An 11307-nucleotide genomic window follows, 5' to 3' on the forward strand; every position below is an offset into this window, starting at 1 on the left:
TGGGACTTGGGTAGGTGACTAAGACCATGGGTGGGGCTGGGCGGGGCTCTCCACTGGTGGGTGAGTCCTGGTGATAAATCTGCCCTCCCCCACTCTGCCCACACTTGTGAGAACGGAGAGGGTGATAAGACGTTTCCTGTTCTCAGTCAACTCCCCGGACCCCCAAGTCCCACTTAGTTCTGAATCAGAAGTATAAATACCCACCCCTCACCCCTTTTTCCTGAATATCAGGCAGATCAGCTTTACCCCTGCTTGGGGCTAACAGACCCCCAAGTCTCCAGGTCTGTGTCTTCAGTGTTGTCCATGGCAGGGTCTGCAGTCTCCTCTGGTTCTTCAGAGGTGCCTGCTGGGTCTTTCACCTTGTGGGATAACTGGGTTCTTGGTCCCGGTGGTCCCCAATTAGCTCTCCACCTGTCGAGTTTGGGGTTCTTCTGGGCACACTCCAAAATCTCTGCTTGTTGGTTTTCCTGTCTCCCGAGGCACCCTCTGAGGTCTCTGTCTGTCGGACTCCGTTCAGTCTACCCTGGCTCCTTCCTTCACACCATGAACGCCCCGAAGTAGGACCGCGTACCATCGCGGACTCGCACCAGGCTCTCATCAGGCACGCGCACCACCACCTCCTCTCCGGCATCCAGGTGGACCACTCCGCCCAGGAAGCTGCTGTCCCACCAGACCCGGGGGCTGCCTGCTCGCCCACAGGGTGACCGCCGGCTGACCAGCAGCTCCAGCTCCTCGGGGTAGCGGGCCGTGCGCTTGTAGAGGCCGTGGGTGATGGGCAGGCCGCCGGTCAGCCTCTGGGGGCAGCCCACGCCGCCCAGCTGCACCTTGGAGTAGATGTAATAGTAGCCGGCCTGGGCGATGACCAGGGCACCGTCTCGGTAGGTGAGGCCCCTCAGGAAGGCCAGGCCCAGTTTCGTCTCCCACAGCAGCGGGCCCCCACTGCCTGTCAGGCTGGAGTTGGCCCCTGCGGAGGGAGACAGAGGGGGAGCTGGTAGGCACGGGTCCCACGCTTGCTGTGTGACCCCAGGCCAGTCGCCACCCCTCTCTGAGTGCCACCCCCTCTGTGCTAGACTGTTCCCACTTTATCCTCACTTTACAGGTGGGGAAACGGAGGCCCAGGAGGTGACAAAATAACGTGCTTATCACACATCTTAACTCGTTTCATCCCCTTCTTGCAGGCGGGGAAACTGAGGCACAGAGCCATTGATTTGCCCAAACTGTCAGAAGTTGTAAGTGGCAGAACACATCCTGGCCCAGTAGGCTTATAACCTCTGAGTTCTTCAGTCTCCCTCTTTGTAAAATGGAGCTCTGAATAGTATCGGCTAAGGATTTAATGAATTAATAGGTGGAAAGGACGTCACGGTGCGTGCCACAGAGTGAGCACTGGTACGAGGGTTTATTCAATAAATAAAATTAGGAAATTCACAGACCTAGGCAGTGCCTGTGCTCTGGGCAGCTCTGTGAATAATTAATGAATGAAGGAATACGCTGCCATGTTGGGGTGTCTGTCTGGTCTCCCCAGGACACGCTGAACCCCTAGCCCCTGCCAGGACTTGGGGGCCCCCTCACCTGTGAGGTGTGCTGTCGGGTTGGCCCGCTGGGGCCTCCGATCTGGGGAGAGAGGGTTAGAAGTCAGAGGGGTAAGGGCCAGCCTCCAGAGGGGTCATTCAGTCCGCCTCCTGGTGTCAACCCCACCCTTTCCGGAATGACCCAAACTTCTGCTTCTCCAGCTTGGGGGACGGGCATCTGTGGGGCTTAGGCCAGTTGTGCAAATCACCTTGGGCAATGGGCTGAAGGGGTGGGGGCAGCGTGGGAACCATTCCATCCCTTCTCCTGGGACCAGGACCCTGACTCACCTTGCACCAGCTGATCCCAGGATCCTGCACCTCTGTCCTAAAAGTGCAGAGCAGCCCATGGTGAGGATCTGCGGGGCCCACGCCCTGGCATCACTCAGACCCGTGGCTGAGAGACACATGCAGACCACGGGCACAGACATCACCCTCAGACATATCCAAGGCCACGTGCACACCCCACCTCACACCCCGCCGCCCAGCGGGCTCTTAACCATCCAGTTCCTCAGTTTTCCCCTCTGTAAATGGACACGTGAAAAGTGCCTGCTTCAGATTCAGCGAATTCTCATGTGAAAAGCATATTATAGTGCCCGGCAGAGAGCAGGTACTATAAGGGTTTAGTAAAAAAGTGCTGTCAAAGACACATGGCCACCTGGATGGCTGGACACTTGGACATAAATGCTAACGTGTGGATATGGACACATGGGCACAGACCTGGACACTTGTGTGACACACTGACAAGTCACACGTGGATGCAGGTACGTGGGTTGCGTGGTTTATGGAGCCACGTGGGTCTGGGCACACGGAGATGCAGAAACAAAGACACATGATGTCAACACATGGGCTGTAGACAGGTGAGCACATGGCCGTGTGGGTACATGGGTGCAGGACAGCAGCACAGTTCCCGCCATGAGGAGAAAGGACCTGGAAGCAAAAAGGCTGAGACCACATGGGCGTGGCTTGGGACACACAGACCCACAGGTGTGGCAGACAGACCGACGGAGACATCCAAGGCCAATGGGAAATGGATGCAGAGAGAGATTTTCACAGACTCGGACGCAGTGGATTAGTGACAGTCCCAAAAATGGTGATCTGGTTACGGCTGATGACAGCTAGCCATGTCAGGGACTTCCCCTGTGGTCCAGTGGTTAAGACTCTGTGCTTCCAGTGCAGGGTGTGTGGGTTCCATCCCTGGTCTTGGAACTAAGATCCCGCGTGCTGCGCGGCACGGCCAAAAAATTAAAAATAAAAATAAAAGTGGCTAAATGGAAGAGTCCGATAAATATTAAAAAATAATAATAACTAGCCATGTCAGAATGTCGATTTCAGGGGTTACAGACAACACAACTGTGTTATAAACGTTAAACTTCTTAAAGGCTTAGATTTTGTTAGTTCCCACCACTAGAAGAAATGATAATTATGTGATACCAGAGAGGCATTAGCTAACACTACAATAGCAACCCTATTGCAATATCTATGTAACAAATTAATATGTTGTACACTTAAACTTACACAATGTCCTATGTCAATTATAACTCAATTAAAAAAAAAATGTCAGTTCCCATCGGTTGAATGCTTGCTGTGGGCCAGCTGGGCACCACACACACAATGTCATATTTTATTCCCTAGGAAGATGCTTATTATCACGCCCATTTTACAGATGAGGAAACTGAGGTTCCAAGAGGTGAATTAACTTGCCTAGGGCTGCTCTCAGTCTGTCCTCCATTCTGCACATACACACACACACAGATGCTCAGTGACACTGGCTTCGAGCCCCCCCACCCCCACCCCAGCACCACTTACCTGCAGGGGAGCGGCCATCACCTCCAGGCGCCAGTGTAGCTGCAGCAGGAACCAGCCCTGGACAGCCACTCCGGTCGTCAACAGCAGCAGCAGGAGGCCCAGGCCCAGCCGGGCTGCACTGCAGGGCTGTCTCCTGCGTCTGTGCCCCAGCCTTGTGAAAGGGATGTCCGTCTGTCCATCCACCATGAACACCGAGGGCCTCACCACTGTCTCCTCCATGCCTGAGCGGATGAGGCCCCAAGACGCCCGGGGCTGGGCTGGCACGGCGGGTCCTGCGGGCTGGGAGGAAACCACGATTGCCCAACACTCCTGGGCTTTTCACGCTGCTGACAGGCGCCTGTGGGTCCCGGGCTGCCCCTCCCCCTTCCCCACTCATCCTCCTCTTCTTCCTGTCCCCCCACCCCTGGCCCGGCCCCATCTCTCTCTCACTCAGAGTCTCTCCAGAAGCATCTGAAGATGTGACTCAGGTGGGGATGGGAGAGGGAAAGCCCCAGTTTTCCCTTCTGGCCGTGTCATTCACATGGTTGTCAAATACTGACTGAGCACCTCCTGTGTGCCAGGCACTGTTCTAGGTTTGGGGGCACAGCCATGAACAAGGGAGACAAAAGTCCTTGGTCTTATGGAGCTCCTATTCTAGCGGGCTGAGAAAAACTAATAAGAAACCCCCAAAAGAAAACACTATTTAGTGTTTGAGATGGTGATAAGAGCAGTGGAAAATACGAGTGGTTTGCGTGTGTGCGCATGTGTGGGTGTGTATATGCGTGTGTGTGCATGTGTGTGTGTGTGCTGTGTATGCACGCATGCATGCGTGTTCATGCATGTATGTGCAGGTGCAGGTGCGTGCTTGCATGTCTGCATGCACATGTGTGTGCATGCATGCAGGTTTTAATTGAAATTCACAGTCAGAGGGTAGAGCCACTGTCTACTCAGCTAACTAAACTCAAGGCCTGGGAGTTATCCTGGACCCCTGCTTCCGTCCTGTCACGACATCCTACCCTCAGCAGGCCCTGTTGATTCAACCTCTAAACCAGATCTCAAATGCGCCCACCTGTTTCCATTTCCACTGCAACCACCCTAAGTGCTATGAACTGGATGTTTACGTGCCCTCCAAATTGATGTTGGTACCCTAACCCCCAATGGGATGGTATTTGGAGGTGGAGCCTTTAGGAGGTGCTAGGGCATGAGGGTGGAGCCCTCCTGAATGGGATTAGTATCCTTATAAGATGAGATATAAGATACATGCTCTCTTTCCCTCTCTGCCATGTGAGGATACAGAGAGGAGGAGGCCAGATACAAGCCACGAAGAGGGCCAGGAGAAGGGCTCTCACTGGAACTCAACCACTTAGGCACCCTGATCTCAGACTTCCATCCTCTAGAACTGTGAGAAGTAAATATCTGTTGTTTAAGCCACTCACTCTAGGGTGTCTTGTTATAGCAGCCCGGATGCACTAAGACACTCAATTCTTTTGGGTGTATACCTAGGATTGGAACTGCTGGCATCATGTCTTGCTTGGACACTTGCAGTAGCTTCCCAAATGGATGTACTACTCTACCTCTTGCCACCTTATAATTCATTCTCTACCCTGGAGCTGGCATGGCCTCGCTTATTTACTTCGTTATTTATTTGAGGTAAATTCACACCACAGAAAACAAACCATTTTAAAGCGAGCAACCCAGTGTCCTTTAGTACATTTACAATGTTGTGCAACACTACCTACTTCCAAAGCATTTCCAAAGTAAACCTTATAACCATGAAGCAGTCGCTCCCCAACTCTCCCACCCACAGACCCTGGCAACCACGAGTCTGCTGTCCTGCTCTATGGATCTACCTGTGTTGAACATTTCAAAAAAAATGGAAATATACACTACGTGGTCTTCTGCGTCTGGCTTCTTTCACAGAGGATGTTTTCAAGGTTCATCCACATCGTAGCGAGTGTCAGGGCTTCACTCCTCTTTAAGGCTGAGTAATATTCCAGTGTACGACGAACCACATTTTGCTTATCCATTCCCCCGTTAATGGACATTTAAGTCATTTCCCCCTTTTGGTTATTCTGAAAAGTGTTGCTACAAGCATGTGTGTGCATGTATTTGTCTGGGTTCCAGCTCTCTATTCTTTTGGGTGTGTACCTAGGATTGGAACTGCTGGCATCAGCTTTTAAACACGTAAGTCAGGTCTCACCTCTTCCATGTTTAAAATCTTCCAATGACCTTCCATTGAGCTTGTGGGAGTTGGCAAATTATGGCTCATGGGCTGAATCAGGCCAGGCTCATGTTTCTGTACAGCCACGGGAGCTGCTCTTGGGGGCTGACACTTCAGTGAGTGGTAGGGTCTCAGATGGGGCATCCTCCTCCGGCCCCTCTTCCCCATTTTGCTTCCAGTGCCGGCCTCCTTGGCCAGCAGCCAACGCTCACCCCTGTCCACCCTCTGTAGCTGGTCACACTGGCTGCCACCTACAGGTTGGCCTGTCCTCTGTCATCAACTGCTGGGTGTTGAGTGGACGAATCTCATTCCGGGAGTTGGTGACTCAGCATGTTGTCTCCACTCTGGCCAGCTAATGCACATGAGACAGCTGGAATTTGGGAGAGAGAGGTTGCCTGGGATCTGGTTGTCACCGGAGCAGAGAGAAACTGGCCTCAGTGGTCATCCCACACCCTCTCCACTCACCTGGATCTCCAAGTCTTGGGCCCATCATTCTTCATCCAGAGAATGTTTCCAGTAGCAGAGCACAAATCACATCCTCCACCCTGGGTGGCCCATCCCAAGCTAATGGAGCCTATGGCAGGCTGGAATCTTCCTCTCATTTTATAAGTACCTTTAGAATATCCTCTATTTTATCTCTCGGTCCTGAAAGGCTAAAATATTTACTATACGGCCCTTTATAGAAGAAGGGCTGTTTGCTGACGTAAGAATAGACATTAAGAGGAACTCCCTGGCAGCCCAGTGGTTAGGACCCTGCGCTTTCACTGCCGAGGGCACGGGCTCAGTCCCTGGTCAGGGAACTAAGATTCTGCAAGCCAAGTGGTGGGGCAAAAGAAAAATTGTAAGCCAACTATACTTCAATAAAATAATTTAAAAAAAGAGAATAGACACTGAGCGGTCTTCATTATCTTGAAGCCCTTGCACCCGGGCATCTGGGGCTTTTTGTACTTGCTGTTCCCTCTGCATGGAGCAGTCTTTTCCAGATCCCCCATGACTGGCTCCTCCTTGTCATCTATGTCCTGACTCAAGAACCCCCTCCTCACAGAAGCCTTCCCTGACCACCCATATTAGGCAGGGTTAGTCAGATAAATAGAACCAATAATGTACCTCTGTATCTAATATCTATCATCTATCTATCAATCAAGAGAGAGATTGATTGATTGATTGTAAGGACTTGGTTCATGTGATTTTGTAGCTTGGTAAATCCGAAATCCGTAGGACAAGCCAGCAGACTGGAGATTCAGTTAAGAGTTGATGCTGTGGTCTTGAGTCTGACGGCAAGAATCTGCACACTGCCAGCTGGAATTCTTTCCTCCTCAGGAAACCCACTTTTTCTCCTCAGCCCTTCAATTGATTGGAAGAGGCCCACCCACATTATCAAGGGTAATCTGCTTTAAGTTAATTTAATTCATTAATTTATTTGGCCACACCACACTGCATGTGGGATCTTAGTTCCCCAGCCAGGCATCAAACCCGTGCCCCTGCAATGGAAGCGCAGGGTCTCCACTGCTGGACTGCCGGAAAAGTCCCATGGGTAATCTGTTTTTAAAGTCAACTGGCCATAGGTGTGAATCACATCTTTAAAAATACCTATAGGGGAGAGTTAGCTGCTGGAAGTCCCGTCCAACCCCAGAGCCCCTCCTGTCCATAAATAAGGAAAGCTGGCATCTCCTGCCCCCTGAGAAGAAACTCCAGGAGAAGCAGAATCTTCCTGCTTTGGGTTTCATCACCTGAAACGTTTTAAATCAATGAAGTTGGAATCTCTTAAAAGGATGGGGGCTTCCCTCGTGGCGCAGTGGTTAAGAATCCTTCTGCCAATGCAGGGGACACGGGTTTGAGCCCTGGTCTGGGAAGATCCAGCATGCCACAGAGCAACTAAGCCTGTGCACCACAACTATTGAGCCCGTGTGCCACAACTACTGAGCCCGTGTGCCTAGAGCCGGTGCTCCACAAGAGAAGCCACCGCAATGAGAAGCCCGCGCACCACAACGAAGAGTAGCCCCCGCTCGCTGCAGCTAGAGAAAGCCTGCGCGAAGCAACGAAGACCCAATGCAGCCAAAAATAAATAAATAAAATAAATTAATTTAAAAAAAGAAAAGAAAAGAAAAGACGGACAGCCCATGACGTGAACTACAGAGTTTGTGGACAAATTTATATTGGGTGCTTAGTGGCATAATGCCCGCAGACTCCTGAGAGGGTCCCAAAGTTCTTAGAGGACCACTTGGGCTTTTGAATGAGAGAGGTGCAAAGTTCGATAAATAATGGCCCTTGTACGGTCCAGTGGTTAGGACTCCACACTTCCACTGCAGGAGGCACAGGTTCGCTCCCTGGTCGGGAACGAAGATCCAGAATGGTGCGTGCCCCGCGACCAAAAAAAAAGAATGGCCCTTGTGGATATGCACAAAGTCAAGCGACAGCGATTGGACAGAATCTGTGAAGGTATCCTCCCCTAGATCATGAATGGGCCTCTTGCACGCCCCCACCCCCCGGTGGCGCTGCTCCATGGCCGCGACCGCACAGTGGAGATGCCCATCCTGAAGGACCTGGCCACCGTGGCCTTCTGTGACGCACAGTCCACTCAGGAGATGCACGAGAAGGTTTTAAACGAGGCTGTCTGTGCCACGATGTACCACATCATCACCCTCACCGGGGAGGACCTGAAGGAGCTCGAGGCCCCGAGGGTGATGGTGCGGATAGGCAGCAGCTTCGACCACGTGGACGGCAAGGCTGCGGGTGAGCTCGGGATCGCCTCGTGCTAACATCCCATGGCGGCCGTGGAAGAGACAGACGACTCCACCATCTGCCACAACCTCCATCTGTCCCAGGGGAACCCACGGCTGTACCAGGCACTGCGGAACGCCCGTGGGTACAGAGCGTCGAGCTGATCCGGGAGGTTGCCTCAGGGGCAGCCTGCATCCGTGGGGAGATGCTGGGTCTCACGTGCTTCTGTCGCACGGGGCAGATGGTTTGGATTCAGCATCATATTTTATTTTATTTTTTTCCAGTTGTTCCAGCACTATTTATTGAAATGATATTCCTTTCCCCATTGAATAGCTCTAGTGTCTTTTTTTTTTTAACATCTTTATTGGAGTATAATTGCTTGACAATGGTGTGTTAGTTTCTGCTTTATAACAAAGTGAATCAGTTATATACATACACATGTTCCCATATCTCTTCCCTCTTGCATCTCCCTCCCTCCCTCAGCATCATATTTTATGACCCCTACTTGCAGGATGGGATCGAGCCGTCCCTGGGTGTGCAGAGGATCTATACCCTACAGGACTTACTGTATCAGAGAGACCGCATCTCCTTGCACTGTAGTCTCAACGGATATAACCACCACCTCATCATTGATTTTACTATAAAGCGGATGAGACAAGGGGCATTCCTAGTGAATGCCACCCGCGGAGGACTGGTGGATGAGAAAGTCTTAGCCTGAGCCCTCAAGGAAGGCAGGATACGAGGGGGCGGCCCTCCAGGTGCACCAATCGGAGCCTTTCGGCTTTGCTCAGGGTCCCTTGACAGATGCACCACATCTCATTTGTACACCTCACAAGGCCTGGTATAGTGAGCAGAGACCAGCTAGACAATTACATGTGGCATGCCAGAAAGCTTAAGAAACTGTGTGAACTAGGAATTCTTGGTCATAACAGCACCCTGGTCCGTAATAGATCAGCGAGCAATTCATCCAGAGTTTGACGGTGTCACCTACAGATGCCCGCCAGGCATCATGGGCGTGGCTCCGGGAGGACTTCCTGCAGCCTTGGAAGGGATCATGCCCCGGGGCATCCTGGGGACCCACAACCTCCCCACGGTGGCACACCCTTCCCAAGCTCCCTCTCCCAACCAGCCCACGAAAACATGGGGACAGCCCAGAACACCCCAACAAGCAATAGCAGAGAGTGAGGAAAGGTAATCATTTGGATACAACTGGCACCAAGAGACAGTGAAAAATAGATGAACCAAGAGAAAAGGAATTTGACAGTCTTTTAAGCTGATTCTGGACATTTGCATCATGGTCGGTGTTAAAACCACAAAAGAGCTAGCGACAGGGGCAAACTGAAGATGTCATCTGCTTACAGAAGCACGGAAAAAGACTGGACGTGATTTAGTAACGACCAACTTCTGTTATCGTGAGTTAAGGTTTTCATCTGTGCATCCAATCACAAAGAGTAAATAGATCTTGGGACTTCCCTGGTGGTCCAGTGGTTAAGATTCCACACTCCCAATGCAGGGGGCCCAGGTTCGATCCCTGGGCAGGGAACTCGATCCCACATGCCGAAACTAAGACCTGGCACAGCCAAATACATTTTAAAAAATACTTGAAAAAATTACATTGCCAATTTCTTTAAAAAAAAAAAAAGAATAAATAGATCTTTTTCCTTTATCCGTCTCTTGGGCACAGCAGGTCCTGAACGCCTTGCTCTAGAATGTTGCATCAAACATCTTAACATTGTAAATCAACTATACTTCAATTGAAAACAAAGAAAAAATTAAAAAAAAATTAAAAATCCAAAAACCGGGCTGCCGTGGTGGCTCAGTGGTTAAGAATCTTGCTATCAATGCAGGGGACATGGATTCCCCTGTCCCCCGCCCCCCCCCCCCCGGGAAGATCCCACATGCCGCGGAGCAACTAAGCCCGTGCGCCACAACTACTGAGCCTGCTCTCTAGAGCCCGAGAACCACAACTACTGAGGTCCCTTCGCCTAGAGCCTGTGCTCCTCAACAAAGAGAAGCCGTCGCATTGAGCAGCCCACGCACCGCAACAAAGAGTAGCCCCCTCTCGCGGCAACTAGAGAAAGTCTACGCTCAGCAACGAAGACCCAACGTAGCCAAAAAAAAAAAAAAAAAAGTTTAAAAATAAAAAAAAACCAAAACCCAAAACCCAACAACAAAAAAGAGTTCCAAACATCAAAATAAAAAATAGTAAGAGGAAATCACCATCCTGACTCTAGTTCCTTCAGTCCATGGGGGCTGACTACCTTTTTTGCTAATAGGAAGGTTAAACTACTACAAAATGGGGAGAAAACTGTTTGTGTTAGACAACCACAAGCATAGGATTAAAGACAGTACAGGCTTCTGTACAGAGAAGCCTCACCCATCTGAACTGCGTACAGAGCGGGTATGTTGGTTGTGAGTTCAATAATGCCTTCTGATGATGCAAAAAAAAAAAAAGTATTAAGTTTCACAAGCTCTTTATAATCAAAAATATTTTCTCAGTTTCATATCCTCAGCTATTTTATTGAGTGGCAAGTCTTGAACTGAAAGTGTTCAAGAAGAATAATGTTGCATTATATCTCAGGAAATATTTTATGGTAACTTGTCAGATTGTCTATGAACAAATGCACTTTTTTAGACATTGATAAAGTCTTCTTTTCTTCATGAGATATTTTATATAAGAATACTTCAGGTGTGTTATTAGATGTGACTGATTTTAACAAATTCTATTAGATTTATATCAGCTAGTTACATGTTGTATTCATAGCCTTTTGTGAATCACCGCCTTTTTGGTTAAAAGATGGCCTATTTTGAGCCTTTGGATAGGGACATTCCAGTTTTTTTTTCAAGTTTTAAAAAAAATAAATTTATTCATTTAACTTATTTTTGGCTGTGCTGGGTCTTCCTTGCTGTGCGTGGGCTTTCTCTAAGTTGCGGCGAGCAGGGTCTACTCTGTTGCAGTGCGCAGGCTTCTCATTGCGGTGGCTTCTCTTGTTGCGGAACACGGGCTCTAGG

The 11307-nt window shown here is 50.2% G+C and overlaps 1 protein-coding gene and 1 pseudogene across 1 annotated transcript; one reads left to right on the forward strand and one right to left on the reverse strand.

Moving 5' to 3' along the window:
* Positions 1-236: 236 nt before the first annotated feature.
* TNFSF14 (TNF superfamily member 14) lies at positions 237-3593 on the reverse strand. Its single transcript, XM_060006561.1, has 4 exons — positions 3375-3593; positions 1857-1893; positions 1570-1611; positions 237-964 (listed from the first exon to the last, which is right to left on the reverse strand). Exons 1-4 carry the CDS (start codon positions 3591-3593, stop codon positions 537-539), a joined length of 726 nt encoding a protein of 241 aa, XP_059862544.1. The 3' UTR covers positions 237-536.
* A 4362-nt stretch (positions 3594-7955) lies between these two features.
* LOC132422697 (C-terminal-binding protein 2-like) lies at positions 7956-9950 on the forward strand (annotated as a pseudogene).
* Positions 9951-11307: the final 1357 nt, after the last annotated feature.

The sequence above is a fragment of the Delphinus delphis genome, chromosome 3 (genome assembly GCF_949987515.2).
Source record: "Delphinus delphis chromosome 3, mDelDel1.2, whole genome shotgun sequence".
In the NCBI taxonomy this organism is placed as follows: Eukaryota; Metazoa; Chordata; class Mammalia; order Artiodactyla; family Delphinidae; genus Delphinus; species Delphinus delphis.

What these genes read in the sequence shown, in the direction of transcription:
- TNFSF14 (XM_060006561.1), bottom strand. Translation starts at nt 3,593, where the DNA reads ATGGAGGAGACAGTGGTGAGGCCCTCGGTGTTCATGGTGGATGGACAG. An exon ending in TGATGGCCGCTCCCCTGCAG is followed by an intron (nt 1,894 to 3,374) that starts GTAAGTGGTGCT and finishes CTGCACTTTTAG; the next exon opens with GACAGAGGTGCAGGATCCTG. An exon ending in CTGGGATCAGCTGGTGCAAG is followed by an intron (nt 1,612 to 1,856) that starts GTGAGTCAGGGT and finishes CTCTCTCCCCAG; the next exon opens with ATCGGAGGCCCCAGCGGGCC.